This window comes from Medicago sativa, chromosome 3, assembly GCF_051527215.1.
Source record: "Medicago sativa cultivar Bolivia chromosome 3, Bolivia_mono, whole genome shotgun sequence".
Lineage (NCBI taxonomy): Eukaryota > Viridiplantae > Streptophyta > Magnoliopsida > Fabales > Fabaceae > Medicago > Medicago sativa.
Genome location: NC_140751.1, coordinates 68,910,565 through 68,925,075, shown reverse-complemented (window position 1 = coordinate 68,925,075; position 14,511 = coordinate 68,910,565). Strand labels below are relative to the sequence as shown.

General features: G+C 33.2%; 2 protein-coding genes across 2 annotated transcripts; one reads left to right on the top strand and one right to left on the bottom strand.

Moving 5' to 3' along the window:
- The first annotated feature begins 5,800 nt into the window (after nt 1-5,800).
- EMB2444 (RNA-binding (RRM/RBD/RNP motifs) family protein) lies at nt 5,801-11,567 on the top strand. Its single transcript, XM_085753186.1, has 8 exons — nt 5,801-6,031; nt 6,138-6,226; nt 6,306-6,362; nt 7,271-7,333; nt 7,437-7,502; nt 9,953-10,039; nt 10,655-10,748; nt 10,855-11,567. The coding sequence occupies exons 1-8, from the start codon at nt 5,878-5,880 to the stop codon at nt 11,382-11,384; spliced, it is 1,140 nt and encodes a 379-aa protein (XP_085609312.1). The 5' UTR covers nt 5,801-5,877; the 3' UTR covers nt 11,385-11,567.
- A 315-nt stretch (nt 11,568-11,882) lies between these two features.
- LOC146939565 (uncharacterized) lies at nt 11,883-14,511 on the bottom strand. The gene is made up of 4 exons (XM_085753187.1): nt 14,431-14,511; nt 14,229-14,302; nt 13,195-13,405; nt 11,883-12,885 (listed from the first exon to the last, which is right to left on the bottom strand). Exons 3-4 carry the CDS (start codon nt 13,374-13,376, stop codon nt 12,057-12,059), a joined length of 1,011 nt encoding a protein of 336 aa, XP_085609313.1. The 5' UTR covers nt 13,377-13,405; nt 14,229-14,302; nt 14,431-14,511; the 3' UTR covers nt 11,883-12,056.

Here is a 14,511-nt window from a genome sequence, read left to right as displayed (position 1 = left end):
CGGCATGGTTTCTATTTAAAGAAACGTACTATAGAATTCTAATATATTCAAATGAATAGATATATTTTGTTTAATAACATTAACATGCTTTCTTAATTCTTAAACTCGTGAATTGTTGTTTGCGTGACACTTTAACTTATAATATCTGATTTTAATTTGATCAAAATCGCAGATATAGTCTACTCCTCGATGTATATGTTGGAACAAATATAATTAAAGTATTATCACACTAGATGCACATGAACGAATAGTGATAGGAACACTTCGTTACTATATTAATAAAATTGTAGATAATATAATATAATACAACACATATTTTACCCGTGTGTCATGCAGGTGGACGTTTAGTTTTATGAAAATCCGTGTATTTGTGGTGAATAAGATAAAATGTTTTTTGTATGCGATTAACTTTTTCCTTTTGTCTTTCATATTTTTTTTTTATTTCCATTTCTATGCAAGTATAAACATACTGTCATTATTCACCACCAAAATTACAACCATCATCAAACACGCTTCATATATGCGCATGAATAAATTCACCCCAAACATATTAAGGTTTGGAATTATATATATACACACTACTTAAAGATGACATCTGATATATTTCCCCACTTTTGTAAAGTGAAAATTCTCTAAAAAAGAATTTGTCACAAAAGTAAATAAGCTTTTTTGAAGGAAAAAGTAAATAAGCTTGTTAATAAAGTTGGAGTTAATAAGCTAAAAGATTATCATAACACAAGTTAAAACAAAAACATATAAATAAAATAATTATATTATATCTTTTAAAATTACTTCAACTATTATGTTAAATATACAACAAACCTACTTTAATTAATTTAATGATATGGGAAAGACTTGATAACAGTGTTATGAACTATGAAGTTGTTCGATATGACTAATTTTCAGAGGCATTTGAGAGGTTGTAATTTGTAAATGCTAGGAATGTTTTGTCACACAAGTATTGGGGTCTGACACTTTGGTTTCCCGTTACATGCATGTTAGCATCCCAATTTTCTAGAATCCAACACTTAAAACAAAAAAGGAAACAATAGCAATCTTTGAGCATAAGTTGTTGCTGCTGTCTCTTATATCTGAAATGATTTCCATTGCATGTCTCACGTCCAATGTTGAGAATCCTCGCATGTATCAAATGCCCAAGTGGCCTTTCACTGATTGTGACCTTTGATTACAATGTTGAATAATTATCCTGTAAAAAAGGGTCATACACACACATGTAAAATATTAAACATTAAATGCGTCTGTTTCTCCCCTTGGAATTTAATGTTGTGATTATATTTTACATTTTCATTCTTTCTAAACGTATGAATTGGCTGATGCAGGGACGATTGGTCATTCCATGAGAACTACGCTCATGCTATAGGTGTTTTACGCCATGGAAACAACATGGACTTGGTTTTTAATGATGGTGAGGTCATGGAGTGGATCCCGGACAGGAATGTAGCTGACCTTCAGGCAAAATTTGATGAATGGACAAATTTAGGGGAGGAAGATGGGCTACTAACCCCATGGGCGTTGATACTTGCCCTACCACCACCACCACCACCTGATGAGGATGACTCAGATGATTCCATGTTGATGGACCCCTCCAGTGACGACGACTCCTCCAGTGCCGGCTCCAATGCTTGAGATTGAGATATGTCTAGTTTCTTGAAGCAATTTTCTGATGCTAATAAGTCTCTCCTAAGTTAGCAAGTGAAAGTGAGTGCAGCAAATTTAAAGAGCCATCTTAAAGTGAGTGCAGCACAAGCATTAAGTTTCTTGGGGGTTATTGTTGGCTCGTATTCTTCTATTTCTTTTTTGTTACTCACAATTGTGTACTGTAGGTCATCCGTGGATTAAAAACTATGATGATACGAAATTGCCTTTGGATATTTTAATTTTCAAGCTCATGAAGGCATACATGCACTCTTCTTCTCTGCAGAAAACTGCTTTGAGGGTGCATCAGTAAAGGTGAGCCTCTGTTGAAATGTATGTCCTATTACTCTCCAACTTTGATTTTCACCAAGTGTTTATGTTGAAGTTAGTGTTCAAATAATGCCTACAATTAATTAAGAATCTTATTGTGTACTATCTTATTAACTAGCAGTGTAATAAAATTGTGAAAATTCATGTTCTGATTAATGATGTTGTTATTTGTTTTGTTTTCTTTTGGTGTTGACACTATTTGAGTTGTTTACTGAAACTTATAAAAATGATAACTTTTGACACTTTTGATTGCATTTTGAGAACAAACAAAATCAGGAAAAGTAGTAGATTCAAATAAAGTAGTAGATTCAAATTAAAATTGCATAAACATGAAACATAAACCCTGAACAGTTGTAGGTTGAAATGAGTGTTAAAAGTAGAACCATTTTATATATCTCCTATATCATATCGTTAATTAATGTATTTAAAATCATTCGAACAATAAAATTTAACGTTTAAAACAATTTCATAGCCTCGACACAAGCAACTAATAATAAAATAATTTACTTGGAACTCATGATCCAAAATGAGAACGACATGGTTTCTATTTAAAGAAACGTACTATAGAATTCTAATATATTCAAATGAATAGATATATTTTGTTTAATAACATTAACATGCTTTCTTAATTCTTAAACTCGTGAATTGTTGTTTGCGTGACACTTTAACTTATAATATCTGATTTTAATTTGATCAAAATCGCAGATATAGTCTACTCCTCGATGTATATGTTGGAACAAATATAATTAAAGTATTATCACACTAGGTGCACATGAACGAATAGTGATGGGAACACTTCGTTACTATATTAATAAAATTGTAGATAATATAATATAATATAATACAACACATATTTTACCCGTGTGTCATGCAGGTGGATGTTTAGTTTTATGAAAATCCGTGTATTTGTGGTGAATAAGATAAAATGTTTTTTATATACGATTAACTTTTTCCTTTTGTCTTTCATATTTTTTTTTATTTCCATTTCTATGCAAGTATAAACATACTGTCATTATTCACCACCAAAATTACAACCATCATCAAACACGCTTCATATATGCGCATGAATAAATTCACCCCAAACATATTAAGGTTTGGAATTTTTTTTTTGGATATTTATATTAACTAAAGTGAATGTGCATTTTATAATTGTTTTTGAAGTTGAAGTTATACAAGCGAATTCCCCTAAAAAAATAAACATATTCTAAAATATTGAGGCAATAAAGTACACTGATTTTATACTCCACATTGTCAAGGTACACTAATTATACACTCCACATTGTGAGTGGCAAGGTACATACAACAAACATTTATCCAGTCAAGCAAAACAAACTCTAACCAACGATACGTCATCATAAAGATTTATACACATTAATATCAATTAATTAAATTAAAAAAAAAGGTAAATTTAGAAGAAAAATCATCTCTAAGTTAATTAAAAATAATTATTTTATTTACTAAAAAAATAATTTTGTTACAGTTTTTTATGTATTAAAAAATAGTTGAAATTTTGTAAAAAATAATAATAGTTTAAACAGCGCGCGTTGCAAGGGGAGAATTATACGCGTTGCAAAACCGTTGATAAAAGTAAAATCGAACGATTTAATTAATTCCATATTGACGATTTGTGCGATCGAATTTAAGTTACTAGTTACTATATAAACAAGACCATTGATAAAAGTAAAATCGAACAGTTAAATTAATTCCACGGTGACGATCTGTGCAATAAAATTGAAGTTACTGGTTACTATATAAATTTACTTTATTTACTGTCCGGTCAACATCACTTATTAATCTCTTCCTTTTCCACAATTCTTTCCGACCCCCTTTGCAAATTACAAATTGTCAAGAAGGAATAATAACTCTTTCTAAAAGAGTCGTCACAGACCTCGAAAGAATAACAACTCTCCCAAATCTCTTGAAAATTTGATATCAAACCGCTCATACAAATTTGCATTTACAAGAGACATGTTCTTTCAAATTCCCCAACTACTACTTCTTGTGAATTGGTAAAGTACAAAGACTGTTATGTGGAGAGTCTACACTTTTCTATATTTTACTCGTTCAAATTCTAGAAGTCGAATTTGTATTTTGTCTGTTTGGTTTATAGAATTTGAAACAAGCCAACATACTGAAAGGTTTTGTACATTTCAGATTCTATAAACCAAAATGTAGTTAAATTTTTCGATTTCTCAAATATGAATCAGTCAAACACAAGATTTTATATGGTGTACAATACATCGACAGTCTTTGTGGTCCACAACAAACAAAAACTTGTAAAAATTGGCGTCTTTGTGGTCCACTGTAAAACAATGAACACTTGTCCAATCGAACTAAACTCTAGCCTAATTATAGTTTACTACAACAAAGGAAAACCAAATATGTTTAGGATCAGTGTTGATGTTACACTGCCCGATGTAAAGAATCCAAGTTAACGGTCTTATCAACCATAATGACACAAGAAGGGTTCAATGTTGGATATCGTCGGTCGACGATCGACTCAGATGGATGCACTCACTTCACTTAATTGAAACTTTAGAACGATAATGTAAAAACCATGCTATCTATATCTGTGATCTACTCAGAACAATGATGTAAAAACCATGTTATCTATATCTTATCAGCGTAGTTCCAATGGATCAATCAAGATAGACGCCGCATTGTTGAGATCTGTTTATGCTATTCAGACAAGTTTGATATCTCCTAGGACTTACAAAGAAATTATGACATACGAAGAAATCAGGGCCTGCATGGATGAATATAATTAAGAAATTAGTTTGACTCATCCATGATTTTATTTGTGTTTAATTTATGTTGCTATTATTTTTGAATTATTTTGTTGCTATGTATTTCAGATTGAAGTTTTAGAGTCTAAATGGAAACCAAATTGAATGTGATTGATTTTTTAAGAATAAAAATAACATTAATAACAACAATGTGATTGATTTTTTAAAAATAATTTTTGAATTTAAGAATTACCAACTACATTTATATTTCTCGATTTACAATAACTAAAAAAAAAACTAATAAAGCAGAAGAGGTTACTAAGATTATAAAAAGGTAACAGTTATTTTGGTCTTTAAATGTGTAATGAGTTGTCATAATAGTCTATTAATGTATCAACAATTCAAAATAGTCATTGATATGCACTTATTTGGTCAAAGTAGCACATCATGTTAAAATAGTTCATTAATGTTGACAATAACTCTTTTCTTACAAAAATTGATGTGACAATAAGCAAATGCTTATAAAGATTGACAAGAGAATCAATAAGTATATTGAGAGACTGATATCGCAATTCACAATGAAACATTTTAACGCAAAAGATTCTTTTAATCAACAAAGTGCACAATCAAAAGACTATTTTAAAACAACAGTGTTATATACCACGAAGAAAAATTCCTCGAATGGATCACAAAGCCAATATTACCTAATGAAAAAACACGATTTAGCGGAATTCATGTAGTTATAGAAATGTGGAAGTTGAAAAAGTACCCTTTGATAGAATACACAATGACAATGGGGTTTGTGATATTACAATTTGCAATTAAGTACATTTTCCATTTTAAAATTTTGATACGTTGATTAACCATCGTGACTATTTGTTACACATTCAATATCAAAATCACAATTACCAACCAATATACACTTTTTTTTTTCACACCTAAAATAAAAAAAATTCGTTTTTTCAAATAAAGATCTCCAAAAAATAAAGAGAAATTTATTGGCGATTTGTCTCAATTGGACGGGTTACATACAAACAGTGTCGCAGGCAGAGTTCCACTTAAAACCCAGACTCACAACAGCCTGAATTGAAGTTAATTTTAACACAACCCTAACTTCCCCTCCCCCCGCTGTATCGTGTGCTCTGCTTCCGGCTGCCGGTGAAGGATGACGACTCGAATTGCGCCGGGTGTTGGTGCTAATCTGCTCGGGCAACATTCGGCGGAGAGGAACCAAGATGCCACTGCTTACGTCGGTAATCTCGACCCTCAGATTTCTGAGGAGTTATTGTGGGAGCTTTTTGTTCAAGCTGGTCCAGTAGGTACTATCACTCTCTCCCTTTCTCTCTTATTCATTTTAGTTTAGGGTAATTCAATTCAATTCAATACATTGAAATTTAACTTCTTAACTTATTGCTTTTGATTCAGTTAATGTGTATGTTCCAAAGGATAGAGTCACTAATCAACATCAAGGTTATGGATTTGTTGAATTCCGCAGCGAAGAAGATGCTGATTATGTATGTTTTCTTCATTCCTTGCTCCGCTTATTATTTGCAACCAAATTAACATAAAACCTAATTGCTTGTTTTGTTGCAGGCCATTAAAGTACTTAACATGATTAAACTTTATGGAAAACCAATTCGTGTAAATAAGGTACGTTTTTCCATTCCTACTTGTGAGACTGTTTGAGAGAGCTTGTGGAAATAGATTATAATCTCAATAAGCACTTATCTGATATGTACTTGTGCTATTAACGCTTAATTAAGATGTTTATCCAATTAGGACCCAAAACTGTTATTCATGTTCTTGATTCCCTTTTGTATGGAGTTAATTTTGTTCCACTGCATTCTGTTGTATATTTATGTATTGATAGAGATATAGTTTAGTCATTTTATTAAGTGCATGCATATTGTGTTTGTTATCATTTAGATAGAAGTTGTTTGATGCAGTTACAAAACTGCCGAGTTATTAGTTTTCTGCTTGGGCACTGTATTTGTATGTTATCTGAAGATTAGTCAATTTGATTCGTAACATTCATAATTTGAACCCTAGTTTTCATTTCTGTTTTTCTATCAACTCTAACAAAAGATAAATAAAAAAACAAAGTCAGTATTGAACCGATTCATGTTGGCTGAGAATCTCCATTACTATTGCTCCTTGGAGGGAATGACAGTTCTTGTATTTGGAAATAAATTTAGAGATTCTAAGATGGGATTATTTTTTTGTGTCATTTTTCTCGTACTAAAAACAAATATCTTAATACCACGTAGAATGGAATCATTGTCATTGCACACCATTTTATGTGGACCAAGTTCTAACCACCAAGTATTATACTAATATAATATTCATCTGTTATTTTCCCAATCCTTATTGTATATCATTCGAATTCGAAGATGTCGTTTTAACAATTGAGTATTTCTCATTAATCACATAGAAATTAATTTTTCATGCTTACAATATGTATACTTATCTTATATCGTTGTCTGTCACTTGGTGAAAGATATTTCAGTGTCTATGCTACTTGATTAAAGAGTATTGATCTACTATTTCTTTGGTTTTAGGCATCCCAAGATAAAAAGAGCTTGGATGTCGGGGCAAACCTTTTCATTGGCAATCTCGATCCTGTAAGTCACCAAATATGAAAGTTTTTCATTTAATTTTAAATAGATTAAAATGTGCTGGGCTTTGTGATCAGATTTAACAAGACTCTTAATGTTTCTGTTGCAGGATGTAGATGAGAAGCTCTTGTATGATACTTTCAGTGCATTTGGAGTTATTGTTACCAATCCCAAGGTTTTACTCTTCTAATTTCTTTCATCTTACCTGATAGTGTTGTTTGTTTCATTTAAGTAAAAGTATCCAGCTAGCAGCAGTGGTTAATGCTTTTCATACATCACCATACACACTATTTTACATCATGGCCATTAATATTTTGTGATTGAAGATTTAGTCAGAAACCCCTGTTGGTTTTCTGAGAATACAGAATTTAAATAACATAGGCTGACTGAACCTACTCTAATAGTTGGAGGAAAAATGAAAGAATGAGGAAATTATTCCGAACCTAAAATTGGTGTGCCTGTTAGCTATCTGAGAACTAAATATCAAGACTTTGGATTATCTGGACACATTGTGAAATGGTTCACGAATGTTTGTTGCCCCAATACAATATTTACCGAGCTAATCACATTTAATGCTAATTCTTATCACTGAATTCTCTCCAACACTTACCGTCAAAGCACAGACCGGTAGTCGATATTAATCATTCTTGGCTGGCCCGTCCAAGAAATCAAACCCTAGGTCTCAACAATGTTTTCAAGAGAATATCCACTTTATGATTTCCCTTGAAGACTTGTAAGTATAAATTAGGTAGTCTCGGGCCATATAAGTATCAAATATATCAATTTTTTTCGGTCACTATTCTACTGGACAGTCATACTTCTTTAGTAAACCTTGTTCTCGGTCCTTACTGTTTTTTCTAAAATACAGAATTTTCATGATATAGGCTGTAGTGTTTAGCTGCTTAAATCATAGAAAATAATGAGGATATCACTCCTAACCACACGAGTTAACAATCATACAATTGGGAGGGAGATTTAACCACCACCACCGCCAGAAACGAAATATTCAATTGTTCACGTTCACAAAGACCAACTGTTAACATGGGTCACAATGGGTCTTACTGTTGGAATTATATGATATCCATTCCCATCTAAATCGCCGTTAGTTATTAGGGAGGATCCTATTGCTTATGGTGTTAGCTTCTCCCTCATGCCGTCCGTTAGTTTGTAATCATCTTTTATCAATAAAAACTAGTTTCTACAAATATCTAAGTTACGAGTTTAAGGATATATACATCTTTTCTTGAAAAAGGGAATAATTTATTTTCTTGTTCGTTCTCATATGCCAACACTCAGGAGAGTACATTGAAATTAGGAAACCATCAATTTTTTAAGGCTACCAATAAATGTGTACCCGTTTATATTGAATTGGAGTTTGCTCTTGGGAAATGATAGAGACCTGATTATGAAGGATAAGGGAAAGGGTTATTATGTAATAAATAGTATTAGTGAGGTGTTAAGTAATTAGTAGGGTGTCTAAGTAATAGAAACATCTTTATTTAATAGTGGCTATTGTCCTTGCAACCTTACCAACCTTCCTTGTAGTTTAGATAATTTTGTATTAAAGAAGGATGCCATCTTATGTCAAGATCCATCAGTTAATTTAAATTCATTTCCCCACTCACCGCTAATATTTATTTTTCCAACAACAATGAGACTATACCTCATTCAGAAACCAAACTGGAAAAGTAATTTTTAGCTTAGCTCTTACTTCATAGTAGCTAACAAATATGGAATTTCAATCGTCTGAATTGGTTGCAATAGTCATTTTGGAAACTGATTTCCATTACCTTGTGTTGGCAGTTTTCTCCTTAAGACGTGACATCATTAACCTTTCCTCATTAATTAATTGTTAAAAATTTTCAAATCAGTACCATATATGATACTATATCACATTAGATATAATTAGTGTGCCTACAAATAATGATTAAATATTTATTGAGCAATTTTCCCAAATTTGTAAAGTTTGAAGTAAGGTTTCACGGAAATTAAAATTTTAAACTTCATCAATCGGGTCTCTATCTGCCATGGAAGCTGAGGCCAGTGCCACAATTTCCCTCTTCATTGGGGAAATAACGCCTAACCCAAAGTAGCCAACAATCCGGATACACTTAGGGATTACAATCAATTTGCGATATTTATAGCTAATTACATTAAAAGTTACTTACCACTGATGTTTTCTCTACATGTTGTTTGTTTGAAAAGGTTCAGTCTAGTATCAAGCGGATGACTACATTTTGAGTACTTTTCCACATTTTTAGGCTTTATATGCTCTAATTATTTGTAGTATGACAAAATATACGTATCCTTGGGTAACACATCTATAATTATCTTCCCCATTAAAAAACACCTGAGACAGGTCCACAAGTTAGTTTAGGTCAAGTACTTTATCTGATGGATGGGTTATACTATGTTGGACGGTGCCACTTTCAATTTTAATTGTATTTATGTTCGTACTCTTAAATTATCCCATTTATGTTCATGTATATGTGTAAATTGCTACGAGTTCTATCTCGTATTTATGTTCATACTCCTTCAGTTGTATTAACCCTCCATCCATTGAGGGTTAAATTTTACGCGTCAAAATTTAGCTTATGATCTGATGTTCAAGGCATTTCACTGCAGATCATGAGAGATCCTGACACGGGGAATTCCCGAGGCTTTGGCTTCATTAGCTACGATTCATTTGAGGCATCTGATTCAGCTATTGAGGTATGACTTGTGTTTGTGTTTGAATCATATATAGAAATGCGTGAGATCAAACTTTCATTCTTTTGTTATTCGGCATTCATGGATTACACATTGAAGCTTACTCATAGGAGTATATAACACTTGATAACAAACAAAATAGATGGATGGATAGGTTACCTTGTATCTACTATCTAATCAGACTCTTTCGGGCTGTAAGACCCTGTATTAACATAGTAAAACATTTAAAATTATTTCGGTACCCTTCAAGTTTTATATTTGACTTCATTTCGAGTGTTTCATGATTCTATGGCATCATTTGATCAATGACAACTTTCTTATATTTCTTGTCTTCCCTAAGTCAAATGAATTCATGCTGCAGAAAAGGGATTTGAAAATTGGGAAAAATGTGGAGATTATTGTTTGTCTGACACTATGAAATATCAATTAGAAAAGTAGGAGTTGAATATTTGTTCTTTTAATATTCCATATTAGATGTAAGGAGTAGATAAAATCAAACAGAGCATTAAATTAGGGAATATGATGCTTAATTCATAATTTGATGTGGAAAACACAGCCATATAGAAGGAAGTGAATATTCCCTCGTCACTGATAATGAATTATTTCTATATTTCACAGGCAATGAATGGACAGTATCTTTGCAATCGTCAAATTACAGTGTCGTATGCTTATAAGAAAGACACTAAAGGCGAAAGGCACGGTACTCCCGCAGGTGAGCCCCTTTCTTGCCACTTTTTTTTTTTTTATGGTATCAATTAAAGCCTTTCGTTGTTTCTGTACTATCTTTAGTTTATCTTCTCATATTTCCTTTGATGCAGAAAGAGTTTTGGCTGCAAGTAATCCGACGGCACAGAAGAGCAGGCCTCATACTTTATTTGCAAGTGGGCCACCATCACTTCCCAATGCTCCTCAGGCTAATGGTACCATTCCTGCTCCAGTGCCTCCTCGCCCCTTCGCTAATGGTGTCGCCCCCCCTCCTATTCATGTCATCCAAGCACCACCTCCACAAGCCCCAGCCTTTCAGCCTATGCAGATGCCACCACCTGGACAACAAGCATGGCATCAACAACAGCAAGGTCAACCAATGATGCAACAGGGAATGCCTCCTCCAATGCAACAGTTCAGGCCACCTCACTCGATGCAGATGCCGCCGCCACCACCTCCACAAGGTATGCAGGGACCTCCAAGGCCTCTTCCACTGCCATCAGTAATGGCAGGCCAGCAACAAGTTTGGCGACCACCGCCACCACCTCAGCAACAGGGTGGACATCCTATGGGATATCCTCAGAACTCAATGCCGCCACCGCCACCTCCCAATCACCATGGAATGCGACCACCTTCAGGTTAAAAAAAATGCAATTCTTACGTGAATGTTCCTGACCACCATCTGGAATTTTGCCTGTTTATTGTTAGTTTGGTGCGTTATATTTCTAACTTCAAGTGGTGCGGATCGATTGTAATATTAACGTACATGATAGTTAAAATCATGCCCAACAAAATAGACAATTTGAGTTTTAGGTTTACAGCATGATATCCTTATTTTACTGTCTTATTACAACTTTCATCACATTTTTTTCAGCAAACCTATGTTTACTCTTTCTATATAGGTCCAAATAGTTTTAACATTTGAACGGAGATAAAGTTTTGTATTTAGGTCCTAAATAATATCAAGAAAAAAAGTAGAATAGTTGACATTTTTCAAAAAATGAAATAAAATTCTAGGATATCCGTGATATCTTGTCAAAGGGCATATATATATATATATATATATATATTTTTTTTTTTTCTTTCTATAAAGAGATCGTGGTAGATATATCATATATGTAATATGTTGACACCTATTGAATGACCCCAAAACTTCTGGACAATATAATAACAACAGAGTAAGAGTGAGATCAATAGATCATCATCCACACTCTTATAAATTCCACCTTAAATAAAAAAAAAAATAACAATAACAAATCTGTAAAAAGAGTTCCCAACTCAAATAAAATAACAAGAACTTGGAATAATAAACAAATCAAAAAATCTCAAGAATCTCTAAAACGAAATTATTACAAAGTGGACAATTTCCCTTAGCAACCAGAAGCTCCCTTGAACACATCCTACAAAAACTATGGCTACAAGCTGCCAAAGCAGTGCCCTTATGCTTCACCATGCAAATAGAACAAGTGTGTTCCAATGCACTTTCCCCATTTTCATCATCTTCACCTTCATAATCATCATCAGAAAAATCTTCCTCATCACTTAATATATACCTTGACCCTTCCAACCCCATCTCTCTATCAGTCTCCCCTAACAAATCCATCAACGACATCGTCGGAGGTCCTGTTGCAGCCTCAGCTTCAGCCTCCGCTGCAGCTTCTGCCGCTTCTTGTGCCGCCACTGCTTCTCTCGCAGATAATGCCCTCCCCGTCTCTGGATGCTTGGTATCATCGTCTGGCTCCTCATCGTCGAAGCTGTCTCGAAAAGTCACTACACGCCCTTTTCGGAATGGATCCGACGACACACTACTGGAATTCTTGCGTGATAATTGTGGCCGGAGATTTCCTCCACTAGTATTCTCAGAGGAATCTGTCGTGAAACGAGTTGAGCTCCCACGAGTGAATTTTGGCCTGCTAGCTGGAGCATGGGATTCATCTGATGGATCGAGGTCATCTACTTGGTGTGTTGACATGTCTGAGTCGTGATGAGTTTGGACTCGAACTGAGTTGCGACGACCGAATTGTGAAAAGCTTCTGCTGTTTGGATTTTGGATAGGGATGTCTGATGTTGGAATGGGAATAGATGATGTCCAAGCAGAGCCAGCACGCTTTAGCCGAAGCTTGTCTTTAAAGGCTTTCCAAGATCTTCCATATCAATGAAAATGAAGCAGTAGCGAGCTTATTATTTGATAATCTTAATCTTTTTAAACTAACATTATTGTTTCCATAAAATAAAATTGATCAATAAATCATGTAAAAAGAAAATACAGAAGTTGAGATAAGTAAAAAATTGTAGATGTCATTGTGAGTTTTAGTTTGTCATTATACAATAATTAGTTAGTTACTCTACAAGGGAAAAAACCACTTCTTTTTAGAGGAAGGAAAAAAAACCACTTCTTTTTATATATATGTCAAAAAATTGTGTTATTACTTATTATTAAATGATTATGTTACCTGCGATCTTTTTTGTTGGTTTCGTCGTCTTTGATGATGTCTATGAGGGTTCGACTTTTAGAGGGTGGTTGCTTTGGCGTTGTAGAGCTTGGCGGTGTAGAGCCGGGTCTTTGTTGATTCGCTAAGATGTCGTCAAGAGACAAGCCCGCTAGCTTCTCTCGCTTGCTCTCCGCAGCTGACATTTCCTCATAAAATGTTCTTTCCCGATGACCTTCCAGTTCCATATTCAAAACACACACAACATGGTCACAACCTAGCTATGAATTATAGCATTAACATAAAAAATTAGGTTTAATTGCAGTTATGGTCTTTTATTTTATCAAATTTACGAAAATAATTTCCTTCCGTTAAAATCAAACTTTTTTGTCTTTCTATTTTCACATTTATTGTAATTTTTATCATAATCCATTATTTTTGCCAACAAAAATGGTTGATTTTTGACTCCAAAAAATTATGTATTGGCCTAATGTTGTATCTAAATAAACATATCACTATCTCTCAAAAAAAATAAAAATAAACATATCACCGATGAGATCAAAATTCACCTTTTTTGGGTAAAAATACATAACTTGGGACCAAAAATACAATAAATGTGAAAATAGAGGGAGTAAAAGTTCGAATTTATTAAGGGTTTATTTTCGTAAATTTAATAAAATAGAGGATCAAAAGTGCAAATAAACATAAATTTAGATAAAAATTCAAAGGTACATATATGACTAGTATGAAGAATAGTTCTATGGTGTACAAATATATGTTGTACCATCTATGCAAATTTGTGTCTATCAATGGATCAATAAGTTTCATAATGGAGTTAAGTGAGATGTGTTAAAAACTTGAAATTTATTAATTCAAGAGTCAAAAGAGTACTTTTGGACGGTACAATACTATATTTTATTTCAGCACCACAAAATTAACCATTGCATGAGTTCTTTTACTTTTATTCATGAGTTATTTTTTTCTTTTGGGTGAGAGCCTTCATTACAAAATACAAAACAAGAAAGAAAGAAAGAAAAAAGTTAGGAAGCCTTGGATACATTGAGTCCCCGAGATTGAGAGAGGTGACAATCACAAGTCTTCTATACAAGCAATCAATGTTTTTGATTTAGTTCTGAAAAAAAAAAAACAAGAAAAAGCAATAAGAAAAAAAAAATCATATAGTGAGAAATTAATTAGAGAAAGAAATTATGAATTTAATAGAAAGAAGAGTTGAAATCATGGCTGATGAAGGGTGCTCACATTCATAATAGAAGGATATAGCTAGATGAGTTTGTCACCTTCTATTCTTCTTCAAAACATATTGGAATATGAATTTGCTAA

Bases quoted from the DNA above. Each gene is read 5' to 3' on its own strand.
- EMB2444 (XM_085753186.1), top strand. From the start codon at position 5,878: ATGACGACTCGAATTGCGCCGGGTGTTGGTGCTAATCTGCTCGGGCAA. The intron at 6,363-7,270 runs GTACGTTTTTCC...CTTTGGTTTTAG, and splicing joins AACCAATTCGTGTAAATAAG to GCATCCCAAGATAAAAAGAG. The intron at 7,334-7,436 runs GTAAGTCACCAA...TTTCTGTTGCAG, and splicing joins TCATTGGCAATCTCGATCCT to GATGTAGATGAGAAGCTCTT.
- LOC146939565 (XM_085753187.1), bottom strand. From the start codon at position 13,376: ATGTCAGCTGCGGAGAGCAAGCGAGAGAAGCTAGCGGGCTTGTCTCTT. The intron at 12,886-13,194 runs GTAACATAATCA...TTGATATGGAAG, and splicing joins ACCAACAAAAAAGATCGCAG to ATCTTGGAAAGCCTTTAAAG.